The sequence below is a fragment of the Melanostigma gelatinosum genome (assembly GCF_949748355.1).
Source record: "Melanostigma gelatinosum genome assembly, chromosome: 14".
NCBI lineage: Eukaryota > Metazoa > Chordata > Actinopteri > Perciformes > Zoarcidae > Melanostigma > Melanostigma gelatinosum.
The window spans coordinates 11,847,738-11,866,327 of record NC_136647.1 but is presented as its reverse complement, the minus strand read 5'-3'; the positions used below and the strand labels follow the sequence as shown (position 1 = coordinate 11,866,327).

Sequence of the window (18,590 nt, the reverse complement as noted above, 5' to 3'; positions counted from 1 at the left end):
GTTGTCCTGAGCTAACAGGAGCAACACGTCTAATGGGAGGTTGAGGGACATGTCAATCAAATACAGTCTGTACAGGCCAACAGAGTCCTGAGAAAGGTCTAATCAAAGTAAGTGAAAACACCTGTGGGGGTGTGACATGGGTGTGCAGGGCCTTTCAACTAGACGCTGGAAACGCGTTTCAGACCTGGATTTGTAATAAAATGTTTTAACAAACACATATATCATTAGCATTGTCATAGACCTTCATGTTATTGCTATAGACCCCTTTCACCTTTTATATGAAAAGGCACAGGTGTAATTAATGACATGTGATAGCTGCATATTTTACACTTTTACGGCTTTACTGGGGCTCTCAATCAGTCGTGCTATTAATTACACTTGTGTTCCTGCCATAACTGTGAAAGAGGCCTTTTGGTGCAGAAATAACTCTACTACTGCGTTTAATCTGCTACTGGTGGGGCTGTACTTGCACCATTGCATGTCATGCTCTGACAGATGTGTCAAGATGTTAAAAGTTGGCAAAGTGGTAACCCTAAATTGATCCATTGGTCGTCAAATTGACGAAAAGATGAATTGCCATATTCATGTCAGCATAATAAATGAATGCATTTTGACGATGTAATGTTGCGTCCTTCTCAAGGTGCCTCTGCAGAAGACAAACCTCATGTAAGTGACCCCCCCCCTCAGATTCTTGCTGTGATTCTGCTTCATCATGTGAGCTCAGCAGTGTGCGTCAGACTTAACGAGAATCCCTCTCGACTCCCCGCAGGCCTCAGAGCCCCAGGAGCTCACGCCACACAGCTCTATTGGTGAGTGAGGGATTTTACTGCAGACGGTCTGATATTTTTTTGACAAACTGTTCAGGAAAGCAAATCAATTATTTGTTGGATATTGAAAAGGAAAAGTCATCACTGTGAGTTTTACCTGTCAAGAAAACAAATAAGTGTATTTCACAAATTCCCTGTTTTTTTGCATCATCATGTCTCTTCGAGTTTCCTAATTTTGTCATCGCTCTAGCTTTTCCGTGCATGTTTTTCCTCAGGATTGTCGGACGTGGTGTTGGTGATCCAGAGTCAGAGGAACTCCTTCCACGCCCGCCGAGGTGGTCAGAGGAAGGTGGAGATTCTTCAGCAGGCAGCTGAGCTGGGACAGGTAACATCTGGCAGGCACTGGATGAGTTGCTACGATTCACCATTGGAACAGGTTAATAACAGACATAACCTCCATTTAATCCAGTAGATGTTAAGATGTTAATGCTTGTATATACGGACTGCAAAAGCCTGAGACCAAGCGGGGAAAAGAGTCAATAAGACAACACAATGCTGTCTTATTCAGTATCCATTAATTCACCAGACCGACATTTCCTAAATGGATGATGGATTGTAAAGTGGTCTAAGAATCTAATCTGTATTTCATTTTGAATGGATTTGTTCATGTGGTGCCTTCAGATAATATAAATTATTAAGTAACATTAAAGCTTGAGGCAGATTTTCCAGCAGCAGCTCTGTTTTTGTTTGGGAGCGCCATAAAGGGCTCACAAAGGCTGTGAACAGTTACATTTTTAATGTGTAATCAGTGACTTTTGGAGTTAGACGTAGAGTTCCGCACTGCTGTGGTATTACAGTGGCACGATAGGTGTCCTCCTTGCCGCAGAGCTCCCGTACCTAAGCTGAGAGGAACTGAACTCTCTGCTCTCATGCTGTAATTATTTACTAATATGTGCCTGCAGAGTATGAACACTGATTTGTTATCGACCCCGGGGGAAATGAGATGACAAGCATATGGAGATTTGACTTGTTGTTTTTCCTTTGACGATGATGCTGTGAAATAGAAAGAAGGCCGTCAGCGGGAGCTCCGTGGTACGATTTCTACTGTAACAGATGAGAAATGTCTTCAAGTCCCCGACTGTTGAGAAATCTTTATTTCCTTTGACTAATTTGACGACTGAACATGTTTGGGATATGATCTGTTTTGTCTGTCAAGACAGGAAATATGTAGTTTTTTTTATATTCACAATGATTTGGTAATGATCATGTTTCATAGTCCCTCAACCTCTCTCGGAGTCTTTGTCGTCTTTGGTAAGTGATGAGACCTCTGCGATCGCACTGCAGCCAGTAGCAACAAATGTGGTGTGGCAGCTGGAAGAGCTCACACGTGCTTTGTTTGTGAGCACATCAGTGAGTCACCAGGGACAAAAGTGGGGACTGTGAATTAATTTGACATGTCTACGATTGCTTTGTTTTGAAGCCAGTTGGTGGTTGGAGGTGTTTTCGCACCAATTCCTACCCGAGAGACAGAAAAGAAGAAAATGCAGTTAGTGAGAACGCCGAGAAGCCTCAGTTTAGCTCCATGGTTATGAAATACACACAAAACAAACTCCACGTTCATAGTTTGTTAAATGTTCTTCTTCATACACTATACGAAAAAACACATATGTATCCCCCCCCCCCACACACACTTTTCTAAATCCTATTATTTCCCCTCAGTTTGACAGCTTCCCTTTGACTTACTCACAGCCTCTTATTGTCATTTCTTCTCAGTCTCTGACTGGACCGGTGAGTTGTTCGTCCCTAAAGAAGTCAAATTTAATTGCGTAAACGATCTTCTGTTGGCCTAATGCTCAAGAAAGCAATTACTTTATTGTGGGGGATCCTTTATTTGCAATTAGAGCAGCCGAGTAGCAGATTTGTCAGCTTCAAAAGTAGGTTCCAAGATTAGTAATGCTGTTTACGCCAAGTCACGACCCTACCCATCTTTGAGTTATGCAACTTGAGCAGGAGTCATACTCCACATTTGTTGCGTTGTGGTTTCAGAATGACGAAGGCAGCTGAAGAACAATTCGATACAAAGTAGGATGGAGGCTCTGGATCATTTTTTCCTTGCCAAATGAATCACAAATTTGAGGCATTCTGTAAAATAGTGCATATAGCTGCTGTGCATGGGGAAAGAAACTAACCTGGCCCACTAGGTTTGGGCTGTTTTCAGTTACTAGTGTGCGCACACAGCAAGAGTTTTTTTAATGAATAACGACGTTTTTGGATTTCGCCTCCTGCGCTCCATCCAATACTCTGATTGTTTTCATGGACATGTGCAACCTGAGAGGAAGTCGCAGACGTCTCTCATGGAGGAAAAATGACTGCGCTGCAGGTTTTCTTGGTAAATGATATGTTTTTAGATTTCCACTCAGTATTCTCACAGGAAGATGCTGGAATAAACCAGCAATGACTGATTAATCAGTAACGCACAGCGGGCTTTTAGTAGCGCTGTAATATGATCAATAATTAAACGTCAGATCAATATAACTGGATGTGGTTATTAGAGCATTAACAATTCAAGAGAAGCATTATTGATGTCAAATTTTTTAATTCTCCTTGTAGCACTCATTCATAAATGATCATTCACTAAAACAGCTGTCTCACAACTGAATGAATGAATATTTTTGTGGGAATAGAGAGAGGTTGTGTCAAATATAAGAATGAATATGAAATCAGACTTGCATGCTGTGAAAGCCGCTACTGCGGCTTCTGAACATGCTGATAAGAGAGAAGTTTCATGATCAGCACAGTAAGATGTGTACAATCATCTCTGCGTGTGTGTGTGTGTGTGTGTGTGTGTGTGTGTGTGTGTGTTGTCACAGTGAGGTAAGTGAAAGCTTTCTCTAGATGTGACGTTTATAACAGCTGGACCTTGATTGCCGTAAGCTGTTTTGAATGAGGGCAGGTTGTGCGTCACGCATGCTTTTGACTGACGTATAACCAAGTGTTTTCACTGGAGGATTAAAGGTCAACTCTGACATGGTGACAGCATGTTGTCTGACTGTCATGTGGCTGTTTTTCTTTTTTATTCGTTGACACTGAAAGTTGTTTTTTTTGACGTTCAGCATATCATCGATTTTGGTCGTGAAGCCGCCAAAATATGAGCAGCAGTATCTCAGTTTTAATGCTTTGTTGTCACAGATTCATATCTGCACTTTTCCATCGATTTAATGGGAGAGATAAACAAATTTTTTTTTTACAGCCTTGTCACGCGGCCCTACTGGCCGTCAAGTGCAGGCTTTCAATCCGAGACATCAGTGCCAACGCTGCACATGTTCAGCCTCATCATCCAACCTCCATCATAGAGCTGCTGCTCCGCTCAGCTCTTTTCACCCACATCTTACTACAACGCATACAGCAGATGGTTACTACCCCGTTTCACACCCGCACAACCTGAAGTGGACCTGAGAAGATGTGTGCTTGCATGTGAACTTTCATTGTGTGGATGTCTGATTGGACATAATGTAATGTACTGTTTTGTGATTATTATTACATTATGCATTTGCTGTAAATATAATTACACTACCAAAACTGGAATATCTCAACACCTGCTGGATGGACTGCCAAGGCATTTCGTGTGTTCATTCATGTCCCCTCGGGTTGAATTGTAATCATTTTGGTGATGCTTTTTCGTCAGGAGTAATCAAGTTTATTTGTTTATTATTTGTATTCTTACTATGGCTAGAGGATGACTATGAAAGATTCTTTCTTTGATATTTTTCTAAAGTCTGAAATGTCACTTTTATCAGTTACACTTATTAGGTACAGCACAGCCTGCTTAGACTAATGTAGTCTAAACAAATCCTGCCTTTAATGAAGGTCATAATAATCAGTACTTGTTGAATCAGTTTTAGCAAGGTGTGGAGTCATCCTTGTGAAGGTTGCCGTTTGTGGTATTTTTATTACACCAAGGAGGACGGGCTAGACACCTCTCTGAATGATGCAGTGCAATGTGTAGATAAATGACATTACAGCCCTGCTGTAGTGACGTAATGCTGCCGTTTCAGTCGCCTCAATTAGAACTCTGCGGTCTCGCTCTACTTACATTAATCCTTACAACTGTTGTCTCTGTCAGCGCCGCTAAGAATAGCTGCGTGGACCAGATTTGTGAGTTCTTCCGTATGAGTCACTTACGAGGAGGAGGTCATAAAACAGGAGCCTCTGAATCAACCCCCTTCATTCACCCTCTTTATCAGCATGCCATTGTCAGAACTACAGCCAAAACTCTGTGGACCTCCAAACAGCAGGATGCACATAATGTTGTTACTCAACATGTTGTTGATCAAGCCCTCATCAGTCCACGCCCACCAGGATGTCCAGGTGTACCGTATTTAGCAGAGCATGTCAGTGGAGCATGTAATCATGTTTCCTCCAAGGAGGTACTCAACATAGTGACTTCTTGTTTCATTTCGCAAGGAATAAGGCATTTTAGAACAAAGGAATAGTGATGAATAGTTTTGGGAAACCTCCAGGAACACTGGAGCAACACTTACTGACTATTCTTTGTTCTACTTGTAAAATTCAATCGGAGTACTTCTGTTCTTTTTTTGTTTTGACCTCATTGTTGTTCACTTAGTTTTACTCATCTTCCATCGATCAGGAGCACACGCACACACACACACACACACACACACACACACACACACACACACACACACTCACACACTAATTTTCAAATTCAATTGGAGTACTTCTGTTCACACAAGTACTTCTGTTCTTTTTTCTTTTGTGCACAACGTGCCAGTTGGACGTCATTGTTGGTTACTTAATTTTACTCTCATCTCCCATCAATCAGGTGCACACACACGCACACACGCACACACACACACACACAAACTCATTTTCAAATTCAATTGTTTTGTTTCATGCAGGGCGTTCCAGTTGTTCTTCTTCTCCATGAGCTGTCGGAGTTTGAAGGGGATTGGAGCATCCTCCCTTTGCTCCCTCAGTGAGTCTTATCGACACATATTTGGAGATGACAAACAAATGAATCAGATTGACTTGAATTTAGCAGCAATGACTCCTGTGGAGTGAAATAAATGCATAAAGTTAACGATGTTGTGTGGATCGTTCCAGTCTCTCTGCCACTTATGGCCAATCAGCATCCTGGTTTTTCTTCATTGAGGAGGAAACCAGCATCTCACTGCCTAATCTGCTGCAGGTCCTCCAAAGATATCAAGTCCAAGAGGTGAGATGCACGCCCCGTGACACCCACTGACTACATGTTTCACACTGCACTTTTTGCTAAATGAATGTGTTGATGATGATCTAGTTTCCTGCACTGATGCCTGGAAAATAACTGAGCCACTTTCCCTTTTCATATCACCCTGCCCTGTGCACCTTTTTGCAACTCAAAGGAATGGTTTTTGGGTAAGCTTCTCCATGACAACGAGCCCTCCATTATCCACCACTATGCGTTCTCTGAAGACCCCGGTTCCTTTAGTTACCCTGACCCTGCAGCAGGCTGGGCTCTCAGCACGCCGCTGCTCCAGAGGTGTGTGTGTGTGTGTGTGCATGACTGTCTCACTAATGTGTTTCTCTCCTTTTCTTTTTTTTTCATTCTTCACATCATTTCAGGGTTATGATAGCAGACACTATTACAAGACATGGTGTAGAACCTTAAATGAAATGAATACAAACAAGTAGCACATGCAGAGGTACATTAAAAGAAAAGATGTCATCCACAATCACATTTTTTGTCCTCGCCATCTACACAGGCACTCCATTGATCTATTGAGCATAGACTCATTATAGACTCATTTTTTAATGCCGAAAACACAAAACAGGATTCAAAGGGATTGCTGAAAACAAACCAACGTGTCAGAACTTCTATAACTTTGACTCACTAATGTACATTCTCGTATACAATGAAGGAAAGTTCTATTCTGCTCTTTCTCTTCTTTCCACGTCTTTCCCTATTATGTGTTTCAGACTCGCTGAGTGGATACAACACAAGCCTCTGAAGTCCGATTTCACTATCGACTTGAAACATGAGGTACTTTGAAACTGATTTCAGGAGCTTTGTGAATAGACAACTAAAATATACGACTGTTGTCAAGACTCTGTTGTGGTTCATTACTTTGTGCCTCAACAACTGCTGTGAAAAGCACAATCAGTGTCGTCTTCCAGTAAGCCTGCTTAGATAAAATGATAGACATGTGACAATGATAGACACGCTATTCCTCCAGCGACTGGCTAGCCTTGTGTTAAAAAGGCCTCTTCAGCTTTCTATACCTGCAGCTTTCCGAAGAGCTATAATCATATTGTTCACACAAGAGCTCTACCTCTGAATGTGTACTTTTGTTGTTTAAAAAAAGAATTACTGTTTGAGGAACCAAGTGAGCTGAGCTGGCGCTCACTGCAAATCACTGTTTCTACTGTTGCCCCACGAGGCTAGTGTTTGTCTTCGTGCCTGTCTCTGTTTTTCCAGGTTGCGTTGTACATTTGGGAGGAAGGGAACGGTCCAAAGCTGACGGCAGTTCCAGAGTTTTGTACAGAGACGAGCGACAACTGTGCTACGACATTTACAACCTACCTGCCCAACTGTGTATGTACAACTCTTATTAATGGATGTTTATCATCACTGTATTTGTAGCATGGTATTGTGTATGTGTGAGCATTTGTGAACATGCATTTGTGATGTGAGTGTATGTGGATCAAAGTGTCTGTCACAGCCATTGTATGTCGTATGGACGAGTTTCATTTTCTCTACGGACAGAATATGAAATGTAACAACATGGCGCATGCGATATTTAGTAAACACAATTAACATTGTAGTGTTACCTGCAGTGAATATGCACAACTCATGTGTGCAGTGGTGGCCTTAAGTAGTGATGGCGAGATGGAGCTTCATGAAGCACTGAAGCTTTCCATCCAATTGGTTCACTCACGGCCGAAGCTTCACGGCGCTTCATTTGCTCTACTGCGCCATCAAGTGGGCAATGAATGTAAAGCAGGCAGAGTGATGATAATGACGCCATGGCGTTGGTGTGTGAAGCATTGAATTGCATAAATGAATGAGTGATGTTTGTGATGCCAATACATAAGTTATGAACTTATTAATATGGTGTCTGTCTTTATGATACAATGGCGGGGTCAAAAGGGAAAGTGGGAACACATTGGGGAGAGGTTTGTGATGTGAATGTTGAACATACAAGGAATTTGACATGACGGGAGGTGCGTAACATTTAACAACAATCAACAACAATCAACAATGCAAAGTAGAAACAAATTAAATTTACAGAAAATATAAGATAAAGTAAAATATAAAATAAAGTGGAATAGAAGTTAAGTGAAGTATAAAATAAAGTGAAGTAGAGTGCACAAACGAACAGGTAACAGGACTGTAAACCAGTGAGAGGTAAGTGTAGTGTGAAAGTGTCAAGTGTGATAGAAGGGATGTGCGGGGGAGTGACCGGTGGGAATTTGTCCTGGGGATGACAGAGTCAGTGGGGGTCCCGGGCTCTGTTCATGAGCCCGACTGCCGACGGGAAGAAACTGTTCATGTGTCGTGAGGTCTTGGTCCTGATGGACCTCAGCCTCCTACCAGATGGAAGGGGCACGAACAGTTTGTGTCCAGGGTGAGAGGGGTCAGCTACAATCCTTCTTGCTCGCCTCAGGGTTCTTAAAGTGAACAAGTCCTGGAGGGACGGCAGATTGCAGCCAATCATCCTCTCAGCAGAGTGAATGACGAGCTGCAGTCTGCCCTTGTCCTTGGCTGTGGCTGCAGCGTACCAGACCGTGATGGAGGAGCAGAGGATGGACTCGATGATGGCTGTGTAGAAATGCACCATCATTGTCTTTGGCAGGTTGAATTTCTTCAGCTGCCTCAGGAAGTGCATCCTCTGCTGAGCCTTCTTCGTGATGGAGCTGATGTTGAGCTCCCACTTGAGGTCCTGGGATATGATGGAGCCCAGGAAGCGGAAGGACTCCACCACGTCGACGGGGGTGCCGCACACAGTGATCGGGGCTGGTGGGGCGACGTTCTTCCTGAAATCCACAACCATCTCCACTGTCTTTAGAGCTTTGAGCTCCAGGTTGTTCAACCTGCACCAGGTCACCAGATGGTCAGCCTCCCACCTGTAGGCGGACTCATCCCCACCAGAGATGAGTCCAATGAGGGTGGTGTCATCCGCGAACTTCAGGAGCTTGACGGACTGGTGACTGGAGGTGCAGCTGTTGGTGTACAGGGAGAAGAGCAGAGGGGAAAGAACGCAGCCTTGGGGGGAGCCGGTGCTGATGGTCCGAGAGGCTGAGACGTGCTTTCCCAGCTTCACGTGCTGCTTCCTGTCAGACAGGAAGTCTGTGATCCACTTACAGGTGGAGTCGGGCACGTGCAGCTGGGAGAGCTCATCATGCAGCAGAGACGGGATGATGGTGTTGAAGGCAGAGCTGAAGTCCACAAACAGGATCCTGGCGTAGGTTCCTGGGGAGTCCAGATGCTGGAGGATGAAGTGAAGGGCCATGTTGACTGCGTCGTCTGCAGATCTGTTGGCTCTGTAGGCGAACTGCAGGGGGTCCAGGAGTGGGTCGGTGAGGGTTTTTAGATGGGACAGGACAAGGCGCTCAAAAGACTTCATGACCACAGAGATCAGTGGGACGGGCCTGTAGTCGTTTAGTCCTGTGATCCTTGGTGTTTTAGGGACAGGGATGATGGTGGAGACCTTGAAGCAGGCTGGTACGTGACAAGTCTCCAGGGAGGTGTTGAAAATGTCTGTAAACACCGGAGACAGCTGGTCAGCACAGTACTTCAGGGTGGAGGGGGAGACCAAGTCTGGGCCGGCTGCTTTGCGGGGGTTCTGTTTTTTAAAAAGCCTATTTACATCTCCCTCCTGAATAGAGAGAGTCGTCACTGGGGGTGGGGGGGGGGGGGGCGCTGGAATGGGTGGTACAGAGGCATGGGCCCCTGCTGAGCTGGAGGAGGGGGGGCTGGTGGTCTGGGGCTGGTTGATGGGGCTGAGGGGGATGGAGTCAGGACTGTCCCATTGTCTTTGAAAGCGACAGTAGTACTCACTCAGCTCGTCTGCCAGGCGGAGGTCGTTCATGGAGTGGGGGGTCTTGTAGTTGGTAATCTGTCTGAGACCTCTCCAGACAGAAGCAGAGTCGTTGGCTGAGAGCTGATGTTGCAGTTTCTCAGAGTACAGTCGTTTAGCATCTCTCACTGGCTTGATAAAGCTGTATTTTGACTCTTTATACAAGTCTTTGTCCCCACTCCTAAAGGCCTGGTCTTTCTGCAGCCTTAGCTTCCTGAGTTCTGCTGTGAACCAGGGTTTGTCGTTGTTATAACTCACCCTGGTGCTTGATGGAACACAGCTGTCCTCACAGAAGCTGATGTATGAAGTCACAGCCTCTGTGTACTCATCCAGGCTGTTGGTAGCAGTCTTGAATACATCCCAGTCAGTACAGTCCAAACACGGCCGAAGTTCCTCTAGAGCCTCACTGGTCCACTTCTTGAATTTCCTCACCACAGGTTTGCAGAGCTTGAGTTTCTGCCTGTATGAGGGAATCAGATGGACGATGACGTGGTCAGAGAGGCCCAGTGCAGCCCGAGGACGGCGTGATATGCCCCGCTGATTGTGGTGTAGCAGTGGTCCAGAATGTTCTCCTCTCTGGTAGGGCGTTTAATAAATTGACTGTATTTAGGGAGTTCATGGTTCAGGTTTCCTTTGTTAAAGTCACCGAGGACAATAACTGGAGAGTCCGGGTAGGTCCGCTCCACACACAGTATCTGGTCGGCGCGCGCGCTGTGCTGCCTGCACGTTGCTCTGCATGTAAACACCGACTAGGATGAATGAAGTGAACTCACGTGGGGAGTAAAAGGGTTTGCAGTTGATGCGTGCTTCACAAAAGTCTCCCTGGATTACTCGACACAAGCTTCGAAGCCTCGAATTAGGGTGTTTACTGCAGAAAAAGATGCTTCCTCTCAATGAAACTCTCATGAATAAATCATAAATAATGTGGCCATGACTAGATTTTAGTGGAGGTAATTATTAAAAGCAGGACATCAAATTACAATAATCGGCCGATTTAATGTAAAACAGTGAGTCAGGCTGAAGGCTGAAGGAAAACAAGTAGAAAGCTAAGTGTTGTTTGACATACGGCTACAAAAGAAAGGTGGACAATGTACATTTACAAGACAGAACTGATCAAATGAAAATGAAGCATCATTTTTTTGAATGAAGATTAACATTGTTTTTATTTCTCTTTTTTCTAGGGAGATCCGGTGTCGAGGAAAGAAGTATTTGTTGCTGTGAAAACTTGCCAAAAATTCCACTCTGAACGATGTGCGTTATTCCCGACCCTGAAGGACAAAAACTCATTTCATTCATTAAAAAATATTATCTTCTGCAGTGGTGCACAGATCCTTAACCTAACTTAAAGTACCAATACATTAATGGATACAGAGGTGTTCTCAGCAAAATGTTCTGGAAAGTAAAGTGACCTGTTCTGCAGAATCTTAATCTGAAAATTAGTTCATTAAGAAGTAATTACATCTATTAAATAACTGTAGTGGGGTTAAAAAAAAACAATGTCCTCCTGACATCTAGTGTAGTTTAATTGGAAAGTGAAGTACAAGTACGTCAAAATATTACTGAAGTAAAGAACTCAAGTAAATTTGTAATTACTTTCCACCACTGACATTCGGTTCAATTATTGTCGCCTCAGGCATTATTGTAATGAATGAATCCCATTAAGCGCAATATTACAATGTTTTATTCATTGTAAAGGGGAAGTGAAGAGTAATTATATTATTTTGTTGTTGTTAAACAACACGACACACCGACCAGCACATTTGCAAGCCAAACTGAACTCGCAGTTTATCTTCATTCTAAATAGATGGAAATGAAATGGAAATTACAGGACATTTGACTTGACACTTTTAATTTGTCACTGCTTTTTTTGTTTACTTGCCACTTAACAGTCTGGGGGGGGGGGGGGGGGAACCAGCTTTTTAAGATCCAACAACCTCATCTAGACTGTCGGCTGAAATTAATTAATTCATTTATTGGTTTATTTGAACGGGACAGTGCACATTAATAAAAACATTTCTGCAAATGTGCCAGAGTTAGCCAAAAGGCTATTTTTCATCTGTAGTCCCAAGAGGCAGATGTTATACAATAAACCGAAAAACAATGTAAGATTAAAGTTAAAAGGTGAAACAATATTGACACTTAACAATGCGTGGACAAACAATGAAAAAAAGTGAGAATAACTATATTAAAACATGGACTAAAAACAGTATTATGCTGCAGTTGTTTAGATGCTAAAAAACATCAACGTCAGAGGCACAAAACATAAAAGCATACAGAGTATGTGAAATACATAAATCACTCAGACACAGCTAAACAACAATAAAAGACATGCATGCAGGTAGATGACGGTCGACCGGCATTTTAAAGAAAGACAGAAAGGTGACAACAGACAGATCGAGGGAAGTTCCAACACAGACAGAGAAAGTGTTACAATCTAGTGCTGACAGAGCTGAGTACGAACTAACCATTTCTGTAATTGAGCTTCAGATGAACTGTATGTGTGTAGTTCTCTAATGGTCACTGGGATGGAGCTCCATTGTAGTGCAGCTTGTACTGAAAATGCAGAATGACTGAAAGCACTTTTCCTGAGTGGGATAATGCAATGCCCTCTTGCGGCTCCTCTTGTGAGCCGATAACCAGTTGTTCTTGTGATCACAAATTGTTTGAGCAGAGGAGAGGTCAAGCCATGTGTAATCTTGTACATGAGACAGACATTCAGAGATTCTCTCTTCTCTCTGTTCATCCCTCTCCTCTTCCTCCTCACAGTACCAGTCGTGAAGGCAACCTGGGAGAAAGATGCTGAGTTTTTAGAGTATTACAGCGATGTCGCTGATGCCTCCATACCCACAATCAATCTGGGAGTGCCCAACACTGAGAGAGGTGAGCTGATCCAGAACAGTCATTCCCAAAACACCGGGTCGGGACCCTCAGGTGGGTCGCAGGAGATTTTATTAGGGTTGCCAAATACGTTTGCGTAATTTCTTCCACCGTCTTTAATTTAACATTTATATCTGCAGTACCCCTTTGTGCTACACGAGGAAGCCTGAATGTCTGTGTAGGCTACTTATAACCGCAAATTCAAAGCCCACATATCTGTGTCGAGAATAAGGTTTTAATATTTCAGGAAAATGTCACAATATTACAATGATAAAGTTGTAATTTAATGAGAATAAAGTCATTGTTTTTAGTCATTGTCTGCCCTCTCATTCTCTCTGGATGAGACAAATTTCATGGAAGCAGCTTGGGTGCTGCTTCTGATCGGAGGTGGAAAACTGAAAATGACTCGACGAATATAATCACATTGCGTCATGTAAAGAAGGCCGGAACAAAGCAAATACGAACGCAAACATTAACTATTTCTCAACCAGATGGCAGATGAAGGAGTTAACCCTTTGTGGAAAGGACCATTAGGTAGGTAAGTCGACGTAATGCCGGCCTGGCCATGATTATTATTATTATATGAATTTTTAATGAATTAGAATGAGTGCTGCTCTCACCGCACCGCATCTCATGAGCCTCAAACCTGCTTCACCTTTTTTTCACACTATTTATGTTCATGTTGTCTCCCTGCAGGGCATTGTGGGAAGACTTTTGCCATCTTGAGGCGGTTCTTGAGTAAAGCTGTGCCAAAGACTGATTGGCTACTTATTGTTGATGATGATACGCTCATCAGGTAACTGGGAGAAGAGATTCTGTTTTAACCCACCATTCCTAACTTTAGCATCAAGAAAAACATTCTGTATCAATGCTTTTTGATTGAAGTTGCAGTGGTGGCTAAAGAATAATTGACATCTCTTTTAAAGATCATGCACACAGGTCACCTGCTGGCTAACGATCCTGTGAAGTCTGTTATTATGGATATTTGATGTAGCCAGGACCTTGTGTCTACATACAGCATGCACCTCACTCCCTCCCTTGCGTCTCTCCGTCTGTTGGTTGTTGTCCATCCATAGTTTACCCAGGTTGCGGCGACTGCTGCGATGCTATGACCCAAAGGAGGCAGTGAGCCTGGGGGAGAGATACGGCTACAGCTTGCTTCTGAACGGATACAGCTACACCACCGGAGGAGGAGGGTGAGGCTGCGGTGGTTCGAGCAGTTGCTGTTAAAATGTCCAGACGGAGAGTGAAGCGAATTTTCGCCGTGAATTTATTCAACTGCAAAGACGGTAGCACAACAACCACTTCTGCGGGAGTGTGTCTGTGTCTTTGTGCTCATCTCAGCCTCTGACTGAACAAAACTGGTGCTTTCTGTTATTTCCCTTTTTTTTCTCATTTTAAATCTGGTATCGTTGTAAATATTATCAGTAATGACTAGAATTTAACACCTTAAAGATGCACATCAATTTCCCTCAGACAATCACACACCGGCACATAAAGCTTGTGCCGTATATATATATATATATATATATATATATATATATATATATATATATATATTTTTTTTTTTTTTTTTTGTGAAGATAATTCCCTTTCTTATTTAAATATCTGCGTTCTGTGTGCAGGATGGTGCTCAGTCGCGCGGCGGTGTCCATGCTACTTTCCAGTGGTTGTCGCTGCTACAGTGACGATGCTCCTGATGACATGGTGCTGGGCAGGTGCTTCGCTTTCCTGGGTGTTCCCATCACACACAGTCCACTGTTCCACCAGGTAGGGAACAATACACACAGAACACACACACACAAGTATGTGTTCTTATTGTGATTGTGAGGACAGCCGCTAATAACCGTTTGTGGAAATAACTGCAATTAATACTGTGACTGTATTGTTCCACCAAATAAGCTAAAGGCCATCCAATGGGAGACAGACTTAAGACTTTTCCACAGGCGTCCCACAAGGATCTGTCCTGGGCCCACTGTCTTTATGTATCAATGATCTGCCATCAGCATGCCCTGACACCAACATCCAAATGTATGCAGATGACACTGATTTACTTGCATGGCAGCAAAATGGGACAAGTTGCAAATGAACTCACTAACTCCATGGTTCATGTAACTGCATGGTTAAAGCAATGCTGTTTACAACTAAACGTATCCAAAACAGTGTGTATGTTTTTTACCAAAACAAACTCTGGTAGTGTAGAGCCGGATATTTTTGTATCTGGGGAGAGGCTACAGGTTGTACCTGACTACAAGTATCTCGGAGTACTTTTTCATTCCAAATTGTCATTCAAATCTCAGGCGCAAAAGGTCTGTAAACGGGTCAAACTTAATCTATCAAATTTCAGGTTCACACGAAACTACATGTCAACAGAGGCAGCTAAGACATACATGCTTTCTATGGTTGTTTCCCACATCACTTACTGTTTAACAACCTGGTCACAGGCTAGCACCACGACTCTGAAACCACCACAGTCATTGTATAAACGAACACTCAAAATCCTTGATAGAAAATCTGTTCTTTCCGATCATTGCCCTACACTAACAAAATATAACTTGTTTAGTTGGGAGAACATGATTAAATATGTGAATGTCTGTCTCATGTACAAGATGATACATGGCTTGACCTCTCCTCCGCTCAAACAATTTGTGATCACAAGAACAACTGGTTATCAGCTCACAAGAGGAGCCGCAAGAGGGGATTGCATTATCCCACTCAGGAAAAGTGCTTTCAGTCATTCTGCATTTTCAGTACAAGCTGCACTACAATGGAGCTCCATCCCAGTGACCATTAGAGAACTACACACATACAGTTCATCTGAAGCTCAATTACAGAAATGGTTAGTTAGTACCCAGCTCTGTCAGCACTGGAATGTAACTGCTTCTCTTTCCGTGTTGATCTTCCCTCGATCTGTCTGTTGTCACCTGTCGGTCTGTCTTGAGTTTGCCGGTCGACCCTCATCTACCTGCCTGCACGTCTTTTATTGTTGTTTAGCTGTGTCTGACTGATTTATATATTTCTCATACTCTGCATGCTTTTATGTTTTTGTGCCTCTGACATGGATGTTTTTTCGTGTCTAACAATTGCATCATAATATTGTCTTTCGTCCATGTTTCTATTTCAACATAATTCTCCCTCACTTGATTTGCTTTGTGTGTGTTGACTTTGAGAGCCTCTGTGTTGCATGTCTTGTTAGTCCTCGACAATGTATAAGAGTCTCCTGAGTGAAGATACTACGCATATTAATATTCTCGCTTTTTTTCATTGTTTATGCACGCATTATAAAGTGTCAATATTGTATAACCTTTTAAATTTAATCTTACATTCTGGTTTATATTGTAACATCTGCCTCTTGGGACTCCAGATGGAAAAATAGCCTTTTGAAAAATAGCCTTCTGGCACATTTACAGAAATGTTTTTTGTTAATGTGCACTGTCCCTTATCAAATGAACCAATAAATAAAAATAGACCGTAACCTTTTATCCAGTGTCAGATGAGGCTCCGCTCTCTTCATATTTCTCTTCAATGTAGGTTGGAAAAGACAGAAATACTGCCTCGTGGGATATGCAGGCTTTTATCACAGGATATTGAATTTCCCTGGAGAAAACCACAAAAACATGCACGCAGACACAAACGCACAAAACCATTTGTTCTTATTATAGGCTCGGCCGTATGACTACTCCGAAACATTGGAGCAGGCCGTCTCGTTCCACAAGCACTGGAACATAGATCCTGTGTTCGTCTTCAAACTCTGGCTGCAGGACACACACCCACGAGATGAACTGTAGAAACACTGTGTTTACGATACTGTAGATAAACACTGAATCTGAATACGCACAACTGCGTAGAGCTAAAGATCAGCAAACAAGCAGCGAAATGTGCCCTGAAACATAATTCTTAACCACCTTAATACCTGCATTGATCAATATTTTGTATGCCAACACAAAATCAAACGAGTGTGTGTAATGTTAAAGTGGTCGCAGATAATTACCAAGCAAGTTTTTAACTCCACAGAGGTTTCTAGCTTAATTTAGCCCAACTATTTGCCGAAATGGCCTGTGCACAGACCGTATGATTAAATCATCAAAACCAGCTTTAGTAAAAGCACCAAACAGCAGACAGACAAACTTGCTGAGTGAATACAAACGTGTATCTGCCTCCACTGGATGAGTAGCTTTAAGCACCTGTATACGTCAGGGATTTGAAGATGGCCAAACATTTGGCTGTCAGCAAGAATTACAGACTTAGAGACTTTCTTTCGAGGAGCTGGAGGACTTCCTGTGGACCTCAGCGCTGTCTATCAGCCATTAGAGAGACTGGATCTGAAAGTGCTCACTGATTTGACATTGAGCCACGCCGGTTGCAACTCGGATCGTGAGAGCGGATGTCTGACTATTGCTGCTGTCACTTTACCCCGAAACTCAGTTTGAACCATGAACCAAGGTGTTTCATTGATTGAAGAAAGATTGTGTTGGTATATTTGTGTGATCTGATATGATATCTGTTGTATATTGAGGATGTCTCAAGTCATTCAATGTTTATTTAGTTTTATTTAATTTATTTAGCCGGTTAAGTCAATCTCTACAAGGGAGAGCTGAAGTTGCAGACAAAACAATACAAAATCAGGCAACAGCTTCGATAAAATACGACTACACAGGCAACAATACGAAGACACCTAAACACATGGAAGATAAGAACAGAGACAACTAACAAAGGAGTCATTTACCATGGAATATTCCTAATGACGAAAGCAATTTATTTCAGGAATATTTTATCGAATTCTGTGTTCATTTTTATTTCATGCAAACAAACTTTTTTCGAAACTTCTTCTTTCTTCCCGAGACTTAGATTTCCCCAAAATATCAAACTGTTCCTTTCATTTTGAATTCATTTGATATATTTTGAAACAAATTTCAAGATTTTGCATCAAGGTTTTTTGTTGTTTGTTTACCAAATGGAATATCATGAACCAAATGAGTCCCTCGTGGGGTTTTGTACAATGTTTGTGGTTTAGTCGCTGTAGATTGGTGTAAAAGTAATTACAACCACAGCTGTCCACATTCTGGAGCTGTTTTTATGAATATATAAATGTTTGTGCATGCTTGCTGAAAACCTGTTGAATTACATTTTTCGATAATTTGAAAATAAAATATTCATTGTGTTAAACAAAACCTTTTTTGTGCACGTTTGTCTTTTTTTTTGCCTCATGACAGACTGACATGATGGAAGTGACTACAGCGTCATCATGATATTACGTTGATGATATTGCATTTTGTGTAGTGTGTGTGTGGCTTTCAGTCTTCCAGACTTGTCATGTCTCATTGAGGCCAGAATCTCATAAGCCGTGAAGTGCCTTTGTATCATGTCACCGTGACATGCGTTACTGTAGCAACAGGGACATTGACTGCCCGTACAGTGACGGTTTCTCTTCAAGGCTTTGTGTGATGTCCGGCAGATGACATATTGTCATAGATATGCATTCAACATGCATCCTCGCAGAAAGAATGAATACATCACTCTATTATCACCGTGGTGCTTAGATTGTTAACAGTGTCCGTTTTAAAATGCTTCAAACAATGATTGAAGCGAGACAGGATTGATATCTTTTTCAGTTTGCTCGCCTTGACTCTTAGAAGTTTTTAAAAGGTTTTATTCAACTTCCCTGACATTTCATATCCGGTTGCAGCTGCAGGTTGCATTTCTGGGCCTTTTATTGCATTGCCTTTCGTTCACAGACACATGCTCGCGCACACACCGCCGCCATTAATCCAGTGAGACGTTATGGACTCCACAGGGCTCTCCCTCTCAACGGCACACACAGGAGACGTTTCCAGCGTTGCAGTTGACAGACGAAACAGTTTGACAG

The 18,590-nt window shown here is 42.7% G+C and overlaps 1 protein-coding gene across 1 annotated transcript; it reads left to right on the top strand.

Moving 5' to 3' along the window:
- Window positions 1-621: 621 nt before the first annotated feature.
- b3glctb (beta 3-glucosyltransferase b) lies at window positions 622-17,784 on the top strand (the record flags this gene model as incomplete). Its single annotated transcript, XM_079283339.1, has 14 exons — window positions 622-666; window positions 770-809; window positions 1,043-1,152; window positions 5,687-5,763; window positions 5,892-6,003; window positions 6,173-6,309; window positions 6,747-6,810; window positions 7,246-7,362; window positions 11,029-11,098; window positions 12,614-12,727; window positions 13,421-13,520; window positions 13,801-13,920; window positions 14,350-14,494; window positions 16,387-17,784. The coding sequence occupies 14 exons, from the start codon at window positions 622-624 to the stop codon at window positions 16,510-16,512; spliced, it is 1,377 nt and encodes a 458-aa protein (XP_079139465.1). The 3' UTR covers window positions 16,513-17,784.
- Window positions 17,785-18,590: the final 806 nt, after the last annotated feature.